Source organism: Bubalus bubalis, chromosome 9, assembly GCF_019923935.1.
Source record: "Bubalus bubalis isolate 160015118507 breed Murrah chromosome 9, NDDB_SH_1, whole genome shotgun sequence".
Lineage (NCBI taxonomy): Eukaryota > Metazoa > Chordata > Mammalia > Artiodactyla > Bovidae > Bubalus > Bubalus bubalis.
Window position 1 is genome coordinate 15,579,970 of NC_059165.1, and position 25,672 is coordinate 15,605,641.

Consider the following 25,672-nt stretch of genomic DNA (forward strand, 5'->3'; position numbering starts at 1 on the left):
ATGGTTCAAAATTCCAGAATACTGGAGAGGTGAAGAAGGAAAAAGGAGACATTTAAGGGAAAATATTATAAGGAAATGGGTTTTGGCTTCATTAACTCTGTGGTATTGAGGATATAAAGACTATAACTAATTTTATTTTTAAATGCAAATTAGAGCTTCAAACCCTGCACAAGGAATGTGTGCATATATTACCTCATGGATTTTTATGGAATATTTCTGGTAAACAGGAAAAGATCTAGAAATAAATTTTTTTTTTAATGTGGATTTGAGAGACATACTATTAATAAATAATAAGCTACATAAAATGAATTTGAAGCTCATTTATTTAAAGTGCCAAGTATAAATGGCAAAGATCCAGAGCAGGGCAGCAGACCTACAGAAGAAACCCAGGGAAGAGGGGCACAACTATCTCATTCTAACTCCAAGGAAACAACGCCACATTTCTTCAAACCATCTCAAAGAGAAAATGTTCCACTGATTTCTAGAAATACGAAGGAAATCAAATTCTCCCAACCCTCGTAAATCAGTTCCAGGATTTCCTCAGGGTAGTTATGCAACACAAGGCTTGGAGCCACAGCTGGGGAATGGAACTGATCTTTTAAAAAGAATCTGAATTTTTACAGTGAAACAACAATTCCATTCTACTTGGTTGTGGGGCTGCAATACAGCATCTATTAATGCTAAGTACTAACAAGCTGCCTCTGTGCACTTGTGTGTAAATCTTGAATGATATGTAGGAAAACTTTACCTTTGCTTAGTGTAAGCAATACATGGCTATGTTAAAGTTGTGATAAATACTACCACTTATTAAGTATTTACTACATACCAGTCTGGATGCTAAGAACTTTACACTATTCTCTCATTTACTCTCTGGCATAGCTCTAGTGGGGGGTGGAGGGGTGATTATTATGTTTATTTTACACACAGGGAAAATAAGGCCAAAAGAGGATGAGTGACTTTACCCAGGAATACAGCCACTAAGTACCAAGGTGAGGATCTGAAATCAGGTCCTTTTGATAGCAAAACTTGTGTTCTATCTGCTTTGCTGTGTTTAATATTCTGATTCAGTACATGTCAAATACCAGCTGATGAATACAATCAACTTTCATACCTCCAATGGGCTTTTACTTACCACCTAGAGAAGAAAAGCATCTTATAAAGAGTAGCTCTACAAACACATTCTACTATGCCTGAAGACCATTATAACCCACAAAACTGTGCCTGGTTACATACAAACTCAATGCCTTAAAAAGGGCCAGAGTCTAACCAAACAAAGGTGATTAGAATAACAAAACGTAACAATCAAAAATCTAGACGACAAAGGTTAATTTTAACTGATTTGGAAGATTTCATTTACTACAATCCATGGGATCACAAGTAATGCTTTTTGTTAAATTATTAATAATAACATCAACAGGAGTTAACTGCTCAAAACAACAACAACAAAACAGAAAAGGTTATCCTAACATCCTAATTCAGCTTATTTTATTTCCCCTACATTTAGTTACTCTCTTCACTCAATATTTGTTCCAACTGAGTATAGAACCAGTAAGTTTTTAGATTGTAAGATTTTTCACAATGATATGATCAAAGGGGAAGAAGGGTTTCATTTGCTTGCATGGACTCCAGCCAGTAAGTTCTCTACCCATGCCTCTTATGATCAGCATCATCAATGTCATAATTAGGAGTTTAATAGCCTCCCTGTTAGACTGAAAAGGCCTGTTTTTCATTTATTTTAGTCTACTAACATAAATTTACTTTTTAGCTGAAAATTTATTTGGACAAGTGATTTTTCCTTTCTATAAATATGGAAATCCACATAAGAAATGTTTTTACAGACATTTTATACATTTCTTTGGAAAGGTGTATCCTATCTTTGTATAGGTATAGCCTTATAGTCCCTATTTCATTTTTTTAAACTGTGGTTTAAATGTAAATCTCACATAAGGATAACCTGTATTTTTTTCAAACCTTAAACCTTCTTCTGTTATAAAATAGAACACTTAGGTGCAATGTAGACTCTATACGAGTAAAGACTCAGAAACTTTGAAATAAGATTCCATGAACACATTCTGGATGCTACTGTGTACTGAAAAGCATTTATACCATCAGGGTGTAGATTTCTTTCTTCTTTTATCACTCAAGAATTAGACTAGCATTTATCAACTTCACTACAATTTCTTCTAATCATCGCAAATTTTAAAGCTTTTTTCAAGTCCCAAAATAGTATCAGTAATATTTCTGATTTACGGGTCAGGAAAAAGAAATGGCTAAATATATCAGTAACATCTGCACTATTAAAATTAAAAACTAATTAAAATTTTTTTTCAAAGTGCTATAAACTAGTCGTTTAAATTTAATTCTCAGTCCCTGACTTTCCCCCTCCTTTCCAGGGGTCCTATTTCTGAGCTGGCCCCCAGTGAAATGTATTTTGGCTCTGTTGAGCTTTCAGAGATCTTTATTTTTAGAACACTCATATTACTATATCACCCACACAGGATGGCATTAAAAAAAAAAAAAAAAAAAAAAAACACTGCTCTCTGCTGGTGAAACTTAGTGACCCGCGTCCCTTGGGGTTGGGACATTTAAGGGTCAGCTGTCTTAACCAAGAGACAACCCACAATCGTGAAACGTACGCCTAAGTGCTTCACATTCTCACTGGGGCTTTTTTTTTTTCCTTCTAAGAGTGTTCTTTGATTAGGCTGGCCCCTGCCCCCTGAAACGAAGGACCAAAGACTTTCCCCAAAATGTTAAAAAAAAAAAAAATAACAAAGAAAACTCTCCCCCGGTGACCCAGACGTTGACAGTCATGAAAGAGGGGGCGGGGGGAGAAAAGAAAGGAAAGGAAAGCTCCGTCAGCCCCCTTACCCAGACGGGACAGTCGTGGACCACCAGCTTGACGTTCCCAAACGCGCTGGCCTGATACTCGGTGAACACGGGCCGCGCGGCCGCGCCGCTAGCGCTCAGCAACAAGCTGCTCTCGTCCCCGGAGACCAGCGGGCTTCTCCCCAGGTAGGCGCGGATGAGCCCCGACGGCCGGCTGTCCTGGTGGAACGCGTCCCCCTCGTTCCCCAGCGCCACGATGTGAATGGACCTAAGGCGGCCGAGACCGGGGGGGAGAAGAGGCGCGTGGTGAGCGCGGGGGACAGCGCGCGGCGAGGACGGGCGCGCGAGAGCCCCCCGGGCCCGGGGTGGGGCACACGGCACGCGCCGGGGCTGGAGACCAGACCGGGCCCGCGACGCGTACGTACATGATCTCCAATCCCCCGGGGCCGGGTGGCGACGCAGAGAAAGGTCGGCTCCTCGCGGCCTGCGGGGGGCCAGGCGGCGGCGTGGTTTCCGCCCCCCACCACCACCACGCGCGCCCCCCAGCAATCAGCTCATCCCGGGCCGCGTCTCCCCCTCCTCGCGCGCCTCCAGCGCGGCGCGGCCGACGCAGAGCGGGCGGGCGAGCGAGCTCCGGGGGCCGCGTGCGCGCCGCCAGCCAGTCAGGAAGTGCCGGGGCGCATCCCGGGGCGGGGGGACCCGCCGTTCCCGCTGCCGGGCCCCCGCAGCCGCCGCCGCGGAGACTCGCCGGGCGCCGCGCTTTCCCGGCCGGGCGGCCCGCAGCCGCGCCTCTTGCTTCTGGCTCAGCGGCGGGTGGGGGAGAAGCCGGGCCTCCGCCCCTCTCTGCGGGCCGGGCGGCAGCCGCACGTGCCGGCCTTGGAGGAGGAGGGGGGGGGGTGTCTTCGGGCGGACGCAGGGGCCTCGCTCCCCGCTGAGGCTCCCCCCCGAGCCCGGGCAGCGGCGGCGGCGGCGGGCCGGATACAAAGGAACGGCCCGCGCGGGGCGCCGCGGAATATAAATTAATAAATACGACGCCCCGGCCTGAGAGCTCCTGGTCACCAATCCGCCTGCAGCAAGTTTGTTCAACTCGAAAGGCTGTAACCGGAGCCGAGCCGGGGAAAGGGGTGGGGGGAGGCGGGGTGTGGTGATGGGGCGGTTGCGGCCCCTGCTCCCTAAAGACTAGGGGGGAAAAAAAAAGGTAAGGGAAGCCAGGGAATCCAGCCCCGTGGCCGCTCCAGCAGCCCTTTTTTTTTTTTTTTTCACTCCCCCTCTTCTTGGCCTTGACCAAAAGTGTTTTTACCAAGTCTGCCGCTTGGTCATTTGTCAACATGTAGTACAGCTGTTTTCTACAATCATACTTGCGAGAAAAAAAAGAAAGGCAACATTCATCGTAGTGCAGAAAGGGTTCTTTGTTCACGCACCAATTAATTCGCGAACGTCGCTTCCCGGGAGGATTATTTACTACTTCAAGCTATATTTGGCATCTTTTTTTGACCAAAAGCCGGAGGATTTCGTTTTGTTTTGTTTAAGTGTTGAGGTTCTGATTGTGATAGCTGTAGGAAGTCGTTACGCGTGAGGTTGTTTAACGTGTTTACAGACCAAATGCGAGCTTACGTGGGGGATTTTTCGGTACGCATTATGGCTACATGTTTAATAATAGCTCCTCAGGCCAGCTGAAAAAATAACGATCATGCTAATGCAAGGATAGTTTAGATTCTTTCATGATAACGCCTTGAACTAAAGGGTGTCAGTGTCCCCAAAGGGCCTCAAATTCCTCGATGCGAGTGAACACTGGAATCCACTGGATTCGAAGAGGAGCCAGAGTTTACTCTGGGGCTCTGCCTCTCCATAAACAGGAAAATTCTCGCAAGTGGTCCGTGTTGAAAGAGTTCTTGTTTATCCCTTTATTTATTTTGCCCTACTTTAAAATGTTGCTGTTTCTTTTCTCAACAGAGCTATTTTGAGACTATGAAACAGGAGGTGCTGAGTAGGGCAGTGAAAACCCTAGGGTGAGAGGCGTTTGGAATGTGAGCAGCTTTTTATTGTGGGCCCCGGCTGCTCAGTTGAAAGGGGTTTAATAGTTTCTCATGCTCAGATAGGGTATAATGGGGGGACATTCTTTATGTAAGTCACTGATGTTTAAAAATCATATTTTCCTTTGCACCCAGTATAGTTTCTCTTTTAGTCTCTAGAAGCACTCCAAAATAATACAAGATCATCTTTTCTCATGGGTCATCAATCACCGCCAGTAACCCCAAGTCAAAAGCAAAGACACCGGAATAGTTGAATGGATATGTAAAATGTGGTATATACATAGAAAGAAATATTATTCTGTCTAAGAAAAGAGGGAAATCCTGTCACATGTTGCAACATGAATGAATCTTGAGGGCAATAAGCTAGTCATAGAAAGACAAAGACTGCATCATTCCACTTACAAGAGATATCTCAGGTAGTTAGACTCTTAGAAAGCAGAATGCTGGTTTTAAGGGGGCTTCTGGAAGAGGAAAATTCGGAGTTCAATGAGTGTAGAGTTTCTGTTTTGTAAGATGAAAATGTGAAAAGAACTATTGCAAACAAGGCGCATATGAAAATGTGCATTTTTAAATGGTGGCAAAGGTAAATGTTGTGTTTAATGCATTTTACCACGAGACAGAGAGAGAGTTAGAGTTGCTGGAAAGGGGCAGGAAGGGTTGGGAAGCTGGGAAGTTGCTGGAGCCTGGCAGACAGCATTCAGTTTTTCCTCAGTTATTGAGTATGTAACCCAGGCCAGTGCTGGTACACATGAGGGATATTAAGATACATAAGACCCAGTCCTTATTCTTGAGAAGCTAAATCTATTATTAATGGTCACTATGTTATGAATATTGATGCGTCTGATCCTTTTGAAAATGTACTTGTTCCTTAAAAATTATCATGCAAGTTTATACATTCAGTAATAGAGGTAGGAACAAAGTACAAAGATAAAGTTCAGTGAACGTTAAGAAGAGATCTGTGCCTTCTTTGTCATCAGAGAGAAGTGCATGGAGGAAGTAAGCACTGTCTTAGGTCTTAGAAGAGGAGGAGAAGCCTGCTAGCTTGGGAAGAAGGGGAGGTTAGAAATACTAGAAAGAACGGACAGACTTTATATGCAAATCACATGCAAAGATTTAGAGATGTGGATGATCATGGCTTATTCAGGGAACAGCAAGAGCTAAAATTAAAGCTGGTGTTCTGATGCCTTCATTACAGCAGGAAGAAATGAGAGTGGTAGAGGCTACCCAAGAGATTTCCAAAGTCAGACTTGGTGATACTCAAGTTATAACCTTGGAATCCCTAGACCAACTCTGTTTATTTGACAAAGACTAGCTGGATGCTCATCAAACCCATTTTCTCTTCCAGGCGCCATAGAGAAAGGACATGTCCCAGAGTTTTTGCATGTAGATAGGGCCATGAGATTCAGAGAAGGCAATGGCACCCCACTCCAGTACTCTTGCCTGGAAAATCCCATGGATGGAGGAGCCTGGTGGGCTGCAGTCCATGGGGTTGCTAGGAGTCGGACACGACTGAGCGACTTCACACTTTTCACTTTCATGCATTGGAGAATGCATGGCAACCCACTCCAGTGTTCTTGCCTGGAGAATCGCAGGGACGGGGGAGCCCGGTGGGCTGCCATCTCTGGGGTCGCACAGAGTTGGACAGGACTGAGCAACTTCACGACTGAGCGACTTCACTTTCACTTTTCACTTTGATGTATTGGAGAAGGAAATGGCAACCCACTCCAGTGTTCTTGCCTGGAGAATCGCAGGGACGGGGGAGTCTGGTGGGCTGCCGTCTCTGGGGTCGCACAGAGTTGGACACGACTGAAGCGACTTAGCAGCAGCAGCAGCAGGGCCATGAGATTAGTTCTCACTAGTGGAATATTATCCCTCCTGAGCAGTTAAGGAGTGTACCATCTCCATGTTTTTTCATTTGGCTATCTACCAACTGGATGAAGGCAGGTCAACCTTGAAGCCATGTGCTTGACTGTGTTTGATCTGCAGCTTGGAAGCAACCTGAGTCTCTGAATTATTAGTTACAGCAGAGCCTCCTCACGGCATGCACTGTACTCTGATATGAGTGAGAAAATAGATGTTTATTGAATTAAACCAGATATTTTGGGGTCAATTATTATAGGAGCTAGTCACACAGTATCACTGATGGTCCATTTCCTGATATCTTAAAGACTTTTTTCATAATTATCTTAAAGACTACCTTTTAAATAATCATTTCTCTTTTATGTACAATTTTTATTGGGTTTATATATTTGTAGTTTCCCTCATTAGTAGCATTAAGGGTTTGTTTGTTTTCACTTTTGCCAGTGTGTAACAAATTGGATTATCTTATGTCCTCCAACCTCAAGGTCACTGCAGAACACACACATAAGGAAGGACCTACAGCCTTAACAGTATGTTTTTGTTTTCCTGGCTGGCATGCCATCATTTCATATTCATTCAGATAAATGATCTTATCCTGAGATAAAATATAACCACGTATGAGTGTAAGATGCATCTCCAAAGTGGGGAGCCAGCATTGACCCCTGAGATTCCAGAAAAGGTATTTGAATTTTTATCTTCAAACATTTATTTTTTACCCCCCCCCCCCAAAAAAGGAAAGAAATTAAGCTCTGCTGGTATTTAATGTGAGGGTTGGTGGTGGCACCCCGATTTGATCCCGAAGTGGGCAGGCATTCAGGGTGTTCCGGGGAGAGGGTGGGAGCACTACAGCACACAGTGGGAGAGGGGAGGACTCTCTCCTTTGTTCACTTTTTTAAAATTGTTTTTTAACTGAAGGATAAATGCTTTACAGAATTGTATTGGTTTCTGCCAAACATCAATATGAATCACCCATAGATATACATATGTATCAGTAACATATTGCCACATGTTGCAGTTTCTGTATCTGACTAAATGGATTTATAGATGACATTTAAGTAAACTATTGTAGCATGGATCAATGGAGACAATGTTAATAATGCAAGAACGGGCAAACACAATGGACTGAGCTGACATTTCGGGCACTCTGGGAGTCACACTGTCAGGTGAAAGACTAATGACTAATCAGATTGACAATCAATTGGCAATAATCATTAAAAACTGCTTTAACAGACTTAGAGAATGGACCGTGGATATGGCAGAGGAAGGAGAGGGTGAGACGAACTGAGAGAGTAGCCTGCACGTAGATACACCATCCTGTGTAAAATAGACAGGTAGTGGGAAGTTGCTGTGTACCACAGGGAGTTCTGCCCGGTGCTCTGACAACCTAGGGGGGTGGGTGGGAGGGAGGGGGTGTATGTTTACTGATGGCTCATTCACACTGTACAGCAGAAACCAACACAGCATTGTGAAGGAATTACTCTCCAATTAAAACTGAATTTTAAAAAACTGTTTTAGGCATGGATTTATAGTTACTTTTGCTAACATCTTCACCTGAAGGATGTATTACAGTTAATAGATAATGTTCTGAGTGAAAGTGAAAGTCACTCAGTCATGTCTGACTCTTTGTGATCCCCATGGACTGTAGCTCACCAGGCTCCTCTGTCCATGGAATTCTCCAGGCCAGAATACTGGAGTGGGTAGCCATTCCCTTCTCCAGGGGATCTTCCCAACCCAGGGATCAAACCCAGGTCTCCTGCATTGCAGGCAGATTCTTTACTGTCTGAGCCACCAGAAAAGCCCAAGAATACTGGAGTGGGTAGCTATTCCTTCTTCAGAGGATCTTTCCGACCCAGAAATCCAACTGGAGTCTCCTGCATTGGAGGTAAATTCTTTACCAGCTGAGCTACCAGGGAAGCCCTATCACAATTAGCTAATCACTTAAAAAACTGGATTTTTAAAGTCCAGTTTTTGAACTGTGGTGTTGGAGAAGACTCTTGAGAGTCCCTTGGACTGCAAGGAGATCCAACCAGTCCATCCTAAAGGAGATCAGTCCTGGGTGTTCATTGGAAGGACTGATGCTGAAGCTGAAACCAATACTTGGCCACCTGATGCAAAGAACTGACTCATTTGAAAAGACCCTTACACTGGGAAAGATTGAAGGCAGGAGGAGAAGGGGAGGACAGAGGACAAGATGGCTGGATGGCATCACCAACTCAATGGAAATGAGTTTGAGAAAACTCCAGGAGTTGGTGATGGACAGGGAGGCCTGGCGTGCTGCAGTCCATGGAGTTGCAAAGAGTCAGACACGACTGAGCGACTGAAATGAACTAAAAACTGGACATCCAAACTTGAAGATAAAGCTCAATGATATTTCTAAAATGTTTAAGGAATGAACGATTCAAGCAATACTTTAAAGAAAATTCACCAATTATAAATGCTATGGAGTCTTTTCGGAGCTTCCTTAAAAAGTCAAAAAGCAACATACCATTGGGAAAATAGTCTTCTTCTTGTGAAGATAAGTGTTATTTCCAGCAACACATGGAACACAAATGGGGGGGAAAACACTGCATTCCTTTGATAGCAAATACCTTGAGTGAATATAAAACATTGCTAAAGACCTAAAGACGCCGGTATTGGAACATGTTACGCAATGTGGGAAGTTTACTATAATGTTAAACAAAAAGCACAGATGTTTTCAATATGTCTCATGTTATGATGTTGAGTAGATTCTGTTTCAGTGTGGTATTTACTAGATTGTCTTTCAGTAATGAAATACATTTTAAAATGACAATTCTGTGAGCCACTAAAGGAAAGCTATAGTAGAGAGATATTCTTTCTCTAATACAACTTATGATGGTATTTTCAACAATTGACTTTCAAAAAACAAACTTTATTTTATGCAAAACTTCTGTGAGTGAGTTACTTAGACTTAAAAAAAACCAAAAAAAAAAAAAAAAAAAAAAAACTGTTTAAAGAAAGGAAGGATTCCAAGCTTACAGTGAGAGCAACCACATGGAATTCATTTGAGGTATTTCTCATAAGCAGTTTTCCCAGCAAAGAAGCTGGAGCCAGAAACTAAGGTTAATTTTGTGAAAACAAAACTTGTATAGCAGTTTTTAAAAATACTTCTTCACTGTAAAATATAGCACATACAGAAAAGTGCATAATACCAATGCATGTAGTTAATAAATAATTATAAAGTAAGCATTCCTAAGCAATCTCCCAGTGCAGAAAGTGGAGCGTTATCAGCACTCATGCAAGGGTGCACACACACACGCTGCCCCCCAACTCACAGCCGCCCCTTCTCAGTTACAGTTCCATTCTTTTTCTTAGAATCATGAGCCTGATTTTTGTGATGACTATTTGTTTATTTTTCCTTACAGTTTTACTATCTATACATGCATTCCTAAGCTGATATTCTGGTTTTTCTTGTTGCTCAATTTTATGTAAGTTGCTGCTGCTGCTAAGTCGCTTCAGTCGTGTCCGACTCTGTGTGACCCCATAGACGGCAGCCCACCAGGCTCCCCCGTCCCTGGGATTCTCCAGGCAAGAACGGTGGAGTGGGTATATAAGTTGAGTCTTATATATATACTCTATACACTCTAAATACTCTTTTGTGTCTTGGTTCTTGTGCTCATCTTCATTTGTAAGATTTATTTATGTTGTTGTAGCTGTGGTTTGTCCCTATTATTCCTTTTTATTGCTGAATAGCATCCGGTGGATATATAAATTACTATTTACCTATCCATTCCATTTTAGATGCCCATGTGGGTTATTTCTAGTTTTTGCCTATTCCAAGCAAAGCCTGATGCGAAGAGCTGACTCCTTTGAAAAGACTCTAGCGCCGGGAAAGATTGACAGCAGGAGGAGACAGGGACGACAGAGGATGAGATGGTTGGATGGCATCACCGACTTACGGACATGAGTTTGAGCAAACTCCGGAAGTTTGTGATGGACAGGGAAGCCTGGCATGCTGCAGTCCTTGGGGCTGCAAAGAGTCAGACACGACTGAGCAACTGAACTGAACTGAACTGTCAAGCAAAGCCACCAAAGACTACTCTTGTTTTAAAATATAGTATCTTGGTGGATATGCTAGATCACAGGGTAAGTCTACGTCTAATTTTGGTAGATAGTACCCAACTGATTTTAAAAGTGGTTTTAAGTATTACACTCCCAGTAGCAGGGCATGAGAATTCTCTCTATATTTCTTAATATACTTAAATAACAGTTAATATCTGCCAGACAGGGGGCTTCCCAGGTGGCTCAATAGCAAAGAATTTGCCTGCAATGCAGAAGACAAGGGGATGCAGGTTCGATTCCTGGGTCGGCAAGATTCCCTGGAGATGGAAATGGCAATCCACTCCAGTATTCTTGCCTGGTCCAAATTCTATGGACTGAGGAGCCTGGTGGGCTGCAGTCCATGGGTTGCAAAGAGTCGGACACGACTAAGCACACATACATGTCACATCCTATGCCAGATATATTAAGTGCTTTATAAATACTGACTTTTTAAATAACCCTATCGAGTAGGTTCTATTACCATCCTAATTTACAAGAGAGAAAATTATAGCATAGAGAGGCTAATTTACTTGCCCACAGCTATACAAATAGTGAGACTCCGGGAGCTGTGATTCAAACTCAGATAACTAGCTCCAGTTAGCAACCCCTCACCTACTCTGTGTTTTGTGATTGAAAATGCATGTAACCTATAAAAACTCTGGTTATCTTATAGGTTTTTTTAAGCCATTTGAATACATTAGGTAAGATAGTCATCTCACATGCAAGTAAAGTAATGCTCAAAATTCTCCAAGCCAGGCTTCAGCAATACGTGAACTGTGAACTTCCTGATGTTCAAGCTGGTTTTAGAAAAGGCAGAGGAACCAGAGATCAAATTGCCAACATCCGCTGGATCATGGAAAAAGCAAGAGAGTTCCAGAAAAACATCTACTTCTGCTTTATTGACTATGCCAAAGCCTTTGACTGTGTGGATCACAATAAACTGTGGAAAATTCTGAAAGAGATGGGAATACCAGACCACCTGATCTGCCTCTTGAGAAATCTGTATGCAGGTCAGGAAGCAACAGTTAGAACTGGACATGGAACAACAGACTGGTTCCAAATAGGAAAAGGAGTACGTCAAGGCTGTATATTGTCACCCTGTTTATTTAACTTATATGCAGAGTACATCACGAGAAACACTGGACTGGAAGAGACACACGCTGGAATCAAGATTGCCGGGAGAAATATCAATAACCTCAGCTATACAGATGACACCACCCTTATGGCAGAAAGTGAAGAGGAACTAAAAAGCCTCTTGATGAAAGTGAAGGTGGAGAGCAAAAAAGTTGGCTTAAAGCTCAACATTCAGAAAACTAAGATCACGGCATCCGGTCCCATCACTTCATGGGAAATAGATGGGGAAACAGTGGAAACAGTGTCAGACTTTATTTTTTTGGGCTCCAAAATCACTGCAGATGGTGACTGCAGCCATGAAATTAAAAGACGCTTACTCCTTGGAAGGAAAGTTATGACCAACCTAGATAGCATATTCAAAAGCAGAGACATTACTTTGCCAACAAAGGTCCGTCTAGTCAAGGCTATGGTTTTTCCTGTGATCGTGTATGGATGTGAGAGTTGGACTGTGAAGAAGGCTGAGCAGCGAAGAATTGATGCTTTTGAACTGTGGTGTTGGAGAGGACTCTTGAGAGTCCCTTGGACTGCAAGGAGATCCAACCAGCCCTGGGATTTCTTTGGAAGGAATGATGCTAAAGCTGAAACTCCAGTACTTTGGCCACCTCATCCGAAGAGTTGACTCATTGGAAAAGACTCTGATGCTGGGAGGGATTGGGGGCAGGAGGAGAAGGGGACGACAGAGGATGAGATGGCTGGATGGCATCACTGACTCAATGGGCGTGAGTCTGAGTGAACTCCGGGAGTTGGTGATGGACAGGGAGGCCTGGCGTGCTGCGATTCATGGGTTCGCAAAGAGTCGGACACAACTGAGTGACTGAACTGAACTGAAGATGGAAATATATCCATCAGATTTAACCAAAATCTTTGCATAATACGTGATAAGACTGAAAAATAAATTGGTGGTGGTGTTCAGTCGCTAAGTCATGTCCGATTCTTTGCAACCCCATGAACTACAGCACGCAAGGCTTCCCTGTCCTTCACTATCTCCTGGAGTATGTAAGTATGATTTAGCAACCCAGCTAATGGAGCAGTTCTTCCATTTAAATTCCCATATCTTTGTGAGCTCTTTTCAGAGAGCCTTTAAATAAACTGAACTTAAAAGCAGACATCTGTGTTGCTGTATCACAAAACGTTGAACCAAGTTTTAAAACATAATGTTGTTGTTGTTCAGTCGCTAAGTTGTGTCCGACTCTTTTTGACCTCATGGACTGCAGCACGCCTGGCTTCTCTGTCCTCCACTGACTCCCAAAGTTTGCTCAAATTCTTGTCCGTTGAGTCAGTGATGCTATCTAATCATCTCATCCTCTGTTGGTTTCTTCCCCTTTTGCTTTCAATCTTTCCCAGCATCAGGGTCTTTTCCACTGTGTTGGCTCTTTGCATCAGGTGGCCAGAGTATTGGAGCTTCAGGATCAGTCCTTCCAATGAATATTCAGGGTTGATTTCCTTTAGCATGGACTGGTTTGATCTCCTTGCAGTCCATGGGACTCTCAAGCGTCTTCTCCAACACCACAGTTCAAAAGCATCAATTCTGCAGTGCTCAGCCTTCTTTATGGTCCAACTCTCACATCCATACATGACCACTAAAAAAACCAGAGCTTTGATTGCCTTGCCCTTTGTTGGCCAAGTGATGTCTCTGCTTTTTAATATGCTGTCTAGGTTTGTCATAGCTTTCCTTTCAAGGAGCAAGCGTCTTTGAATTTCATGGCTGCAGTCACTATCCACAGTGATTTTTGGAGCCCAAGAAAATATAATCTGTCACTTTTTCCCCTTTGACCTGGCATCAAGTGATGGGACCAGATGCCATGATCTTAGTTTTTTCATTAAGCATATTCAATTGTTATTCTCCATAAAAGATTTGTTGGCAATAACATTCTAGAGAAAAATATATTTTGAATTATTAGTAATACATTTTAAAAAGTTTTTTTTAATGTGATTTACTTTATCCTTATCTCATCTATTGAAAATTTTCCATTTCAATGTGTTTTACTGTGGTCACAATATATTAACAGTAATATATGCTAAAACTGAAACTCCAGTACTTTGGCCACCTCATGCAAAGAGTTGACTCATTGGAAAAGACTCTGATGCTGGGAGGGATGGGGGGCAGGAGGAGAAGGGGACGACAGAGGATGAGATGGCTGGATGGCATCACCGAGTCCATGCACATGAGTTTAAGTGAACTCCAGGAGTTGGTGATGGACAGGGAGGCCTAGCTTGCTGCGAATCATGGGGTCGCAAAGAGTCGGACACAACTGAGTGACTGAACTGAACTGAACTGATGCTTGTCATTTATAAAGATATTGGGGGTGTACTCAAAATTCTTACAATAGGATGCTCAGTCACAAAGTTTAGAGACTACTGGTCTGGCGTCTGAGGCTATGTCTTACAGAGGAAGCTTAGGATATCACAGTGGAGTCCTGGTCTGCCAGGAAGCAGGACAGGATGCTGGGGTAGCTGGTGCTGCAAGGGCGGCTGTGAGAGAGGAAGTTAGGGCGAGATAGGAGAAGGTAACACAGATAAACCGCAGACCTACTTGCCTAGAAATCAGCCCAGTAAAAAATGTATTTGTATTGTACTAACTAATCTAATGAAAGATAAACGTTTGCAAATTTACACAAAAATCACAGAATTCAAGATTAGCTTTTTCTTTTTTTTTAAACCACCAGAGCTTGCAGTACTTCACATAAGTAATGCAAGCAAAGTCAGGTAGCAGAGTCAGTAACCATACACTCAGTCTTGAGAAAAGTTGATGTTCCTCTTTTATCTGAATAACTCTTTTCAGAGAAACAGTCAGCAGTTTTCTTCTAAATTTTTGGATCTCTTGTAAACTATAAGGCTGCAATATCATTCATTCTGTTTGGAGAAGCTGAAGTGAGAATCCGTACCATGTATATACAAAAGCCAACTACTGTAAGCTCTTTCAGAAAAGATCTAAGATGTTCATTTGTGTGTTTGTTTGAACGTATCTATTCATCTGTGTTATTGTCCCCAATCATGTTTTTCAAACAGTTGTTCTGTTTTCAGTTAAAATGTTGCTTTAAAAATGCCAGAACATATATTTCTTGGAATCAGGATTGCCTCTCTCTTACCAGCACTTTTCAAAGGTTTGAACTTCAAAGAAACCTGGGTTTTTGGCCTTTACTATGCCTGCTCTTCAGCTTCTTCAGCATTACTGGTTGGGGCATAGACTTGGATTACTGTGATATTGAATTTGCCTTGGAAATGAACAGAGATCATTCTGTCATTTTTGAGATTGCATCCAAGTACTGCATTACGGACTCTTTTGTTGACCATGATGGCTACTCCATTTCTTCTGAGGGATTCCTGTCCCCAGTAGTAGATATAATGGTCATCTGAGTTAAATTCACCCATTCCAGTCCATTTCAGTTCGCTGATTCCTAGAATGTCGACATTCACTCTTGCCATCTCTTGTTTGACCACTTGCAATTTGCCTTGATTCATGGACCTGACATTCCAGGTTCCTATGCAATATTGCTCTTTACAGCATCGGACCTTGCTTCTATCACCAGTCACATCCACAGCTGGGTATTGTTTTTGCTTTGACTCCATCCCTTCATTCTTTCTGGAGTTATTTCTCCACTGATCTCCAGTAGCATATTGGGCACCTACTGACCTGGGGAGTTCCTCTTTCAGTATCCTATCGTTTTGCCTTTTCATACTGTTCATGGGGTTCTCAAGGCAAGAATACTGAAGTGGTTTGCCATTCCCTTCTCCAGTGGACCACATTCTGTCATAGTTCTCCACCATGACCCGCCCATCTTGGGTTGCCCCACGGGCATGGCTTAGTTTCATTGACTTAGACAAGGCTGTGGTCCTAGTGTGACTAGATTGACTAGTCGCTCAGTCATGTCCAACTCTTTGCAACCCCAGGGACTGCAGCACGCCATGCTTCACTGTCCATCACCAACTCCTGGAGCTTGCTCAGACTCATGTCCATTGAGTTGATCATGCTGTCCAACCATCTCATCCTCTATCGTCCCCTTCTCATCCTGCCTTCAGTCTTTCCCAGCATCAGGGTGTTTTCTAGTGAGTCAGTTCTTCACATCAGGTGGCCAAAGTATTGGAGTTTCAGCTTCAACATCAGTCCTTCCAAGAAACATTCAGGACTGATTTCTTTTAGGTTTGACTGGTTTGATCTCTTTGCAGTCCAAGGGACTCTCAAGAGCCTTCTCCAACACCACAGTTCAAAAGAATCAATTCTTTGGTGCTCAGCTTTCTTTAGAGTCATTGATTTAGACAAGGCTGTAGTCCTAGTGATTAGATTGACTAGTTTTCTGTGAGTATGGTTTCAGTGTGTCTGCCCTCTGATGCCCTCTTGCAACACCTACTGTCTTACTTGGGTTTCTCTTACCTTGGGCGTGGGGTATCTCTTCACGGCTGCTCCAGCAAAGCGCAGCCGCTGCACCTTACCTTGGACGAGGGGTATCTCCTCACCGCTGCCCTTCCTGACCTTCAACGTGGGTTAGCTCCTCTAGGCCCTCCTGTGCCCCCGCAGCCACCGCTCCTTGGATGTGGGGTTGCTCCTCCCAGCCGCCGCCCCTGGCCTCAGGCGTGGGGTTGCTCCTCCCTGGTTGCCGCCCCTGGCCTCGGGGCTTTATTGACTATGCCAAAGCCTTTGACTGTGTGGAAAATTCTGAAAGACATGGGAATACCAGACCACCTGACCTGCCTCTTGAGAAATCTGTATGCAGGTCAGGAAGCAACAGTTAGAACTGGACATGGAACAACAGACTGGTTCCAAATAGGAAAAGGAGTATGTCAAGACCAACCCTGCTTATTTAACTTATATGCAGAGTACATCACGAGAAACACTGGACTGGAAGAAACACAAGCTGGAATCAAGATTGCTGGGAGAAATATCAGTAACCTCAGCTATGCAGATGACACCACCCTTATGGCAGAAAGTGAAGAGGAACTAAAAAGCCTCTTGATGAAAGTGAAGGTGGAGAGCAAAAAAGTTGGCTTAAAGCTCAACATTCAGAAAACGAAGATCATGGCATCCAGTCCCATCACTTCATGGGAAATAGATGTGGAAACAGTGTCAGACTTTATTTTTTTGGGCTCCAAAATCACTGCAGATGGTGACTGCAGCCATGAAATTAAAAGACGCTTACTCCTTGGAAGGAAAGTTATGACCAACCTAGATAGCATATTCAAAAGCAGAGACATTACTTTACCAACAAAGGTGCGTCTAGTCAAGGCTATGGTTTTTCCTGTGGTCATGTATGGATGTGAGAGTCGGACTGTGAAGAAGGCTGAGCACCGAAGAATTGATGCTTTTGAAGAAGTTGGTGTTGGAGAAGATTCTTGAGAGTCCCTTGGACTGCAAGGAGATCCAACCAGTCCATTCTGAAGGAGATCAGCCCTGGGATTTCTTTGGAAGGAATGATGCTAAAGGTGAAACTCCAGTACTTTGGCCACCTCATCCGAAGAGTTGACTCATTGGAAAAGACTCTGATGCTGGGAGGGATTGGGGCCAGGAGGAGAAGAGGATGACAGAGGATGAGATGGCTGGATGGCATCACTGACTCGATGGACGTGAGTCTGAGTGAACTCCGGGAGTTGGTGATGGACAGGGAGGCCTGGCGTGCTGCGATTCATGGGGTCGCAAAGAGTCGGACACGACTGAGCAACTGAACTAAACTGATGCCTGCTCTGCTACTTGGCCCTGGGGAAAAAAATATATGTAAATATCATAATCAAGCATATTGATTGTGTGATTTATTTATGCATAATGTGAAGTTTTCCATGTGTAGACCTACAGAAATATAGGATATTAAATTTGAATGGTGTAATATTTTGTTGCTAGCCCTTTTTGCAGAACTGAAATATATTAAAAAATAGATTGTTTTCAATATTCCTATCATCTGTCTCCAGTTTTAACTGTAATAGAAGTTATGCAGTTTCCAGTGGTAAATCCCCAAGTCTTCCTCATCTCTTGTACTCCTTTTATTTGATCTGTTCAGGTGCGTGCATCCCTGCCTAGGCCATCCACTAGGCATCGTCCTGATGGGAACATTTCACAAGCATGCTTTCACATGCACATTCTCCTATTTCATTCAACAGCTATCACAAGCTGCTTAACATGACTTCTGCCCTCATACAGTACTGCTGATCCTTATTTTTTTAGAAACTTGCTTTATACTTTCCACTTTTGTGTCTGTGACCCTGTCTGCAATTAGACACTTTTTACAGTAAACAACAATTGAAATTTTCTTAGTGATATTTTTTCTGAGGCAAGCCCTACTGATACCATTAAGTCAGCAACTTATATTCTTGGGGAATAGTCCTTTTGGCGTTATAACAGATCATTCAACTTATCTGAAGGATGTTATGTTCTCTTCCTTTGATTCCTGCTTCTGTCACTTTTTCCAGAGATCCCTGTGGACACATTTTTACTAGCATTGCTCTCCACAGTCCTTTTTTAGAGCCCCTTCAATTTAAAAAGTCTAAATCTGGGACTGGAGAATTATTATTGATGGGTATTGTCTCCTTTCACCTTTAAATTAAAACATCTGGACTTGTGTGATTATCATCATCTCTCCAGCTGTGCTTCCAGTTTCTCCCCCACCCCATCCCCGCTGTAGCCAGATCCAACCCCCTTTTCAACCAATAGGTTCCTACTCCTACAGGGCAAACAGTTTCTGCTAATGCAGGGGCTTGTCTCGCGTGCTTCATCAAGATGTTCTAGTGTTACAAACTCCTTACCAGTTAAGGCTAGAGTGAGACCAGGCAATTCAGTCTACATTAAATGGCATTCAAACCTTCCTCCCTGAAGTGATAAACAGGGGAAGCTAAAAGCAAAGTCAGTTCTGGATTAATCCCAGTGGCAAGCAGAGCCTCTCAAATTTTCCACTGAATATCCCCGAAATGAGAGGTAGAGTAAAGCCCTAAAATTCCTAATGCCTAACCTGCCACCCAGGTAACGGCATAAGTTGCCCACCATAAGCCCGGGGTTTTTTTTTTGTCTTCTCAAACGTTGTCCTTAAACCATAGCATATCGTTGTTGGTTTAATATAAAGGTAATAGTTAAATTACTTGGCACCAGCTAAAATGAAAGGATAGGCCTTGTTTACATTATGACTTAAAGAGAATTTATGAAATCTTAAAGAGAATTTATGAAATTCTGAGGGGCAAGAAACCTCTAGTGAAATCTAGAAAGCAACATTTTTTTTTTGAACTGATTAGTTAAGAAACTATATTTTTGTGGGTCAACAGAAACAAAAGAATAATCAGTATTTGTAACTGGAATGTTTACCACATTGGGAAAGATCTTGTTTTTATGGGTCATTATGTCGAACTCTTCAGAATTGTGAGAAAAGTCGATGGCTCTATGAACAAAAAGAATGAGACACTCAGAAATGTGCAACCCTGGCATAATGCAAGAAGCAGTGAAGTATAGCATAATATAAAAAATACAAAACAGACACAAAAGCAGAGTTTGTTTTGTTTGGTTACACATGTTTTAGTACTCACTAACTGTAGCCTTGAAATGGAACAGTCTGTTACTAGGTTGCTACACATGAACAGTCACAAACTGTACACAATTTGTAACTCCCCAGGCTGGACTCTAGAATTAGGAGGCATTTTCTGCCAGTGCTTTTTATTAACTCACTGATTTCTATTAAATTACCCAGTCCTCTTGCATTAACGATGATTACAACAATGTTTTGCTAACGACTCCACCATGATCTCAAAGATTTTTTTTATTGTAGGAGAACAGATTGATTTAAATAGAGTCACTGTTCTAAACCACCATGCTAGAAATGTCACAGGGAAAGGCCAGCTGGGTTGCTCAAGCTGGCCTCAGGATGACATTGCCTCAGTTGAGTCACATTTTCCAGGGCTCATTCCTTGGTTTTTGTAAGCCCTGAAGCTTTATTTTGTTAGGGTGTCCAGAGTTGATCATATGCAAGGGTTGAAGGTTGTGCTAACCCAATGCACAAGAGGCCAGTGTGTAAACTATTTATTCATTTATAATCACAAGGTTAACTATCAATGGGCCTGGAAATCTAGGATATGTGGCCAGCATTTTCTTTTCCCTTTAGGTAAGTCTACATGGGAAGCCCTTCATTACCTTCTCAGTTCAACAGACATTTATAAAGCGCCTAAGGTACAGGACCTTTTGATACCAAGGAGTTTACACTTTAATTAGAATTATGGCAGCATTAAATTGTGTATGGAGACGTTATTTTCCAGAGCAAACTGCAGTAAGTGAATGTATGCCTTGATCAGTTTTCTAAAGTTCTATCTTCTGATTGACACGTTTCAGCCCTTTGAAAGTAAAACTGTTAGTTGCTCAGTCGTGTCCGACTCTTTGCGACCCCATAGACTGTAGCCTGCCAGGCTCCTCTGTCCATGGGATTCTCCAGGCAAGAATTCTGGAGTGGGTTGCCATGCCCTCCTCCAGGGGATCTTCCCGACCCAGGGGTTGATTTCAGGTCTCCTGCATTATAGGCAGATTCTTTACTTTTTGAGCCACCAGGGAAGCCCAAAGGGCTGATAGCTGTCTGCATGATGGGATTAGCTGTGAAGATTATCCAGTAGCCATTCACAATTTTGTTGTTGTTCAGTCATGTCCAACTCTTTGTGCCCCCATGGGTGCAGTGCACCAGGCTGCCCTGTCCCTCACCACCTCAGAGTTTGCCCAACTTCATGTCCACTGAGTCGGTGATGCCATCTAACCATCTCATCCTCTGTCCCTCTCCTCTCCTCCTACTTTCAATCTTTCCCAGCATCAAGGTTTTTTCCAATGAGTCAGCTCTTGAGAATCATGGAATTTTCAAAGGCATCATATTCACAGCCACCTTCTAAGTATGCTTCTTAACCAATACTTAAAAGGAACTTGATAACCTGCTGAACAGGTATGCAAACAACTGTGTATAATGCACCTGTATTTTGTACTTCTAGGTTCTCATATCAAGGAGTGACCTAAAAACTTGGAGTCTTCCAGAGCCAATCTGGACCCCCATCACCACCCACTACTCAATAGAAGGGCATTTCTCGGGCAAATTCTTCTTAAAAACTTTATAGCCAGTTTAACCCACATGCCCTGTTTCCTGATATCCGTATTGCGGGCCCAGCTGTACCTTATCCTGATCATCTAGGCTTGCCCATACTTTGCTTTGTACAGAAAGTTTTCAGTTTACCTTGTGGAATTCCAGTCTGAGTGGAGGAGGAGAACCAGACCACTACTTCTCCATCCTCCTAAAGAATTTCTGTTCTCTGAGATCCAAGAGAAACCAAACTCCCACTTCTCTCTCTTTCTCCTGTTGCTGTCCCTGGGTGGCTAAATTTTACTGTAGAAAACCACAAAACTCTGCAGATTAATGGTGCTACAAATTCATGGTCTCCATTCTTCAATCGGGCACTCGGTACTGCCTGGCAAATGTAGATGATGCTGTTGTTTTCCAAAGCGGTTCAAGCCTTCTCACTGCCCACCACCTCTTCATCAGGGAGAAAAAGGAAGCATCAGGTGGGGAACTGTCTCAGCTTCCCACTGCTAAGCTGACAAATTTACATGCAGCCACATACATCCTTTTCTTTTCCCTTCGGTCCCAGCGCAGTAATATCCTTTATCTTACTCAAGGCTCGTTGCTTTGGTGGTGGTCTACGGGCTTCCCCTTTTGACACCGGAGGGACTGCTCTGTCTGTGTCCCTTTTCTTCTGTCTTCACTGTTTACCTCTCTACTCTTCTTTACTCTCAGCATTTGTTAATAAACATGTCCAAATCTCCAGGTACTATTCTTTCTTCCCCCTCTGGCTGGAAGCAACTTTTTTAAAAAAAGTTTTGAGTTCTGAGATACTTAGTTCTCTAACTTGTCAGGACTTGTATACTGTCTATAATAAACTTTCTAGTGTTTTTTTAAAGAGACTCGTTTTAAGTGCTACAAACTTGCTCACCTGGAAAATGATTGTGACTGTTAGAATTCATGTATTATAAAAGTTCTTATGGTTAAATATTGTTTTCTTCCTTAAACTTTTAAATTATGAAATCTATAAAAAGTACAAAACATAGATGTATATAGTTAATGGATAACTATAAGACAAACAATCATTTAGTCAACATTCTAATAAGGAAATACCCCCAACCCATGTATCCCTTCTGGATCCTTTTACCTTCTCACCCTTCAGAAGGTGACCACTTTTCTGAATTTTATGGTAATGATTTCTAAGCTTTTTTTTTTTTTTTTTAATGAGTTTAACTCTTTCTTTGCCCGAGGCCTGCTCATCTCTTACCTCCACCTTGCTCTGTATGCTGGAAACCTAGTTTGTGTAAACTATATTCATAGGCTCCTTTTCCTTTCTGCCTTTTAGTTGCATTTAGTCAATGGGAAGATCAGAGGGAGCAGAATGAGAAAGGATATATCCCTTCCCTGGCTTCTCCTACAGCATCTCTCCAAGGGCTCACTGGGCTCGTTTCAGTCCCTGGGGTTAGCCAGAGAAATAGAAACAACAGGATATGTAAGTGTGTGTGTATGCATATAAAAAATACTATATGTATATAAAAGAGAGAGATTTATTTTAAGGAATTGGACCACGTAGTTGTGGAGGCTTGATAAAAACAAAACCTTCAGGTTAGGCCAATAGACTAGAGACCTAGGGAAGAGCGTATATCAAGTCTAAAGGCCATTTGCTGGCAGACTTCCTTCTTAGGGGAAATCAGTCTTTGTTCTCTTAAGGCCTTCGATTCATTGGATGAGGCTCACCAATATTATGGAGGGTAATCAGATAACACCACCCTTATGCAGAAAGCAAAGAAGAACTAAAGAGCCTCTTGATGAAGGTAAAAGAGGAGATTGAAAAAGCTGGCTTAAAACTCAACATTCAGAAACCTAAGATCGTGGCATCTGGTCCCATCACTTCATGACAAATAGATGGGGAAACAATAGAAACAGTGACAGACTTTATTTTCTTGGGCTCCAGAATCACTGCAGATGGTGACTAAAGCCATGAAATTAAAAGATACTTGCTCCTTGGAAGAAAAGTTATGACAAACCTAGACAGCATATTAAAAAGTAGAGACATTACTTTACTGACAAAGGTCCATCTAGTCAAAGCTTTGGTTTTTTCCAGTAGTCATGTATGGATGTGAGAGCTGGACTATAAAGAAGGCTGAGCACCAGAGAACTGATACTTTTGAAGTGCGGTGTTGGAGAAGACTCTTGAGAGTCCTGTGGACTGCAAGATCAAACCAGTGCATGCTAAAGGAAATCAGTCCTGATTATTTGTTGCAAGGACTGATGCTGAAGCTGAAGCTCCAATACTTTGGCCACCTGACACCAAGAGCTGACTCACTAGAAAAGACCCTGATGCTGGGAAAGATTGAAGGCAGGAGAAGGGGACAACAGAGGATGAGATGGTTGGGTGGCATCACCGACTCAATATACATGAGTTCGAGCAAACTCTGGGAGACAGTGAAGGACAGGGAAGCCTCAGTCAGTTCAGTCACTCAGTCACGTCCTACTCTTTACGACCCCATAGACTGCAGCACACCTGATTTCCCTGTGCTAAGTGCCCTAATTTTTGGCTTTGATCCTGGGACAATTACACTTACCAAAATATGTAATGACTATCAGTGATAATATAGGACAGTTGCTAAGGTCAGACACAAAGTTTTGAAAATCTCTATTTCAACTCCTTCACTTTACTGATTAATAAATTTGAGCTGAGGGATTAAGTGATGGTAGTTCCTACAGGTGGTCAGATCAGGCCTGACACTAATATCCCAGGGTCCCTTGACTTTTAATCTTAGGATTCCCATATTCACATCACATCATGTTACCACATTATTTTTTATGATTTTTCCAAAATTATTATTGGTGTGATTTAACAAAAAAACTCGATACTTTAGGTGGGGGAATGGATTGAGGGTGAAGAAACGTCTGAAAACTAAAGGTTACTGAGTTGACAAAATTTGAAAAGGTGTTAGCTTTGGGGATTAAATCTTTCTTCTGATACTGTTGCTAGGCTTTCTCCCTAAAAACCGTCATCCCTTTTCTTCGAAATGATGTCTGACAGGACCCCTATCCCTTGGGCCTGCAGTTTTCATCACAAATGAAGTGAGGCACATTCACCTCCATTTGCTCTTCTCCACCGGCAGGTCCAAACACCTGGGCCTGAGTGGGATTTTAGGCAGAAGAGCAGTCCTCTGGGATGGCACTCAGCCTCCAAGGGCATGCAAAGTTGGGGAGGAATAAGGTCTTGGAGAAGGCAATGGCACCCCACTCCAGTACTCTTGCCTGGAAAATCCCACGGACGGAGGAGCCTGGTGGGCTGCAGTCCATGGGGTCGCTAAGAGTCAGACACGACTGAGCGACTTCACTTTCACTTTTCCCTTTCATGCATTGAAGGACATGGCAACCCACTCCAGTGTTCTTGCCTGGATAATCCCAGGGATAGGGGAGCCTGGTGGGCTGCCGTCTATGGGGTCGCACAGAGTCGGACACGACTGAAGCGACTTAGCAGCAGCAGCAAGGTCTTGGAGGAGAGGCCAAGACAACCTCTGCTAGCTGCCTGTGCCATATCCGGCTCTGGGCAGGCTACCTTTGCACAGGCCCTGAGGACTACAACTCCCAACTCCACGGGTTCTCGAACCTCCTGGAAGCTGGCGACTGGACTCTGTCCCAGGTTTCCTCATCCCAGGCCTGGCTTCGCTCCGACACGTGGACATCACATGTCACGGCACGTGCTGTGGAAACCAGCCCACAGGTCTCCCATCACAGACGTGGAAGGGGGCACAGGCAGATATTGGGGTGCCCCTTTGCAGCCGGGCTGTGGTGGAAATGATGGCTGCAGCCAGGAGGACAGTGAGGGCTCCAAAGGGCTGCTGCGGTCGTGTCTGCACGCCCGGGCATGCGTATGTGTATGCCTAATACATTGCTTAGTTTTGAGTGGTTTTGAACTTCATATAAGTGGAATCATGCTTGACTTTTTTTCTGTATCTTGCTTTTCCCATTCAAAATTACTGCATTACTGTGATTCATTCATTCATGATGTTGCATGTAGCTATAATTCATTCAGGTTTACTGCTGTAGAGTAACCATAATGGAGCTGTTATGATTTGTTTATTAATTTTGTAGTTGAAGAATGGAGGTTTGGGTGGTTCACGATTTCTTGATATTACAATTAGTGCAGCACTGAGCATTCACATGGCCTGAGTCCTTCCTTGTAAAGCCCAAATAATGACGACAACGGCCTTTGTCGTTCCTTCAAGCTGGCTTCTGTGTCCTCCTCATCAGTTCAGTTCCGTTCAGTCCAACTGAACTGACTCTTGTGTGTCCAACTCTTTGCGACCCCATGGACTGCAGCATGCCAGTCCTCCCTGTCTATCACCAACTCCCAGAGTTTACCCAAACTCATGTCTACTGAGTCGGTGATGCCATCCAACCATCTCATCCTCTGTCATCCCCTTCTCCTCCAGCTCTCAATCTTTCCCAGCATCAGGGTCTTTTCAAATGAGTTAGCTCTTCGCATCGCGGGGCCAAAGTATTGGAGTTTCAGCTTCAACATCAGTCCTTCCAATGAATATTCAGGACTGATTTCCTTTAGGATGGACTGGTTGGATCTCCTTGCAGTCCAAGGGACTCTCAACAATCTTCTCCAACACCACAGTTCAAAAGCATCAGTTCTTTGGCACTCAGCTTTCTTTAGAGTCCAGCTCTCACATTGATACATAACTACTGGAAAAACCATAGCCTTGACTAGATGGACCTTTGTTGGCAAAGTAATGTCTCTGC

At 43.2% G+C, this 25,672-nt stretch overlaps 2 protein-coding genes across 3 annotated transcripts in view; one reads left to right on the forward strand and one right to left on the reverse strand.

The window, feature by feature from the left end:
* RHOBTB3 (Rho related BTB domain containing 3) overlaps positions 1-4,286 on the reverse strand; it is a 58,223-nt gene extending 53,937 nt beyond the window's left edge. Inside the window, exons 1-2 of the mRNA XM_006047510.4 lie at positions 3,252-4,286; positions 2,869-3,094 (exon numbers count right to left, since the gene is read on the reverse strand). Of these exons, the coding sequence (XP_006047572.2) occupies positions 2,869-3,094; positions 3,252-4,156 (1,131 nt within the window). The 5' untranslated portion in view covers positions 4,157-4,286. The remainder of the gene's footprint in view (positions 1-2,868; positions 3,095-3,251) is intronic.
* The window catches only part of SPATA9 (spermatogenesis associated 9), a 57,130-nt gene continuing 34,550 nt past the window's right edge, over positions 3,093-25,672 (forward strand). The window contains exon 1 of one of the 2 annotated variants that reach the window (XM_006080260.4): positions 3,093-3,243. The gene's annotated coding sequence lies outside the window, so the exon portion shown is untranslated. Of the gene's footprint in view, positions 3,244-10,631; positions 10,824-25,672 lie in introns of those variants that run through there. The other variant, XM_045166532.1, reaches the window with a different exon arrangement.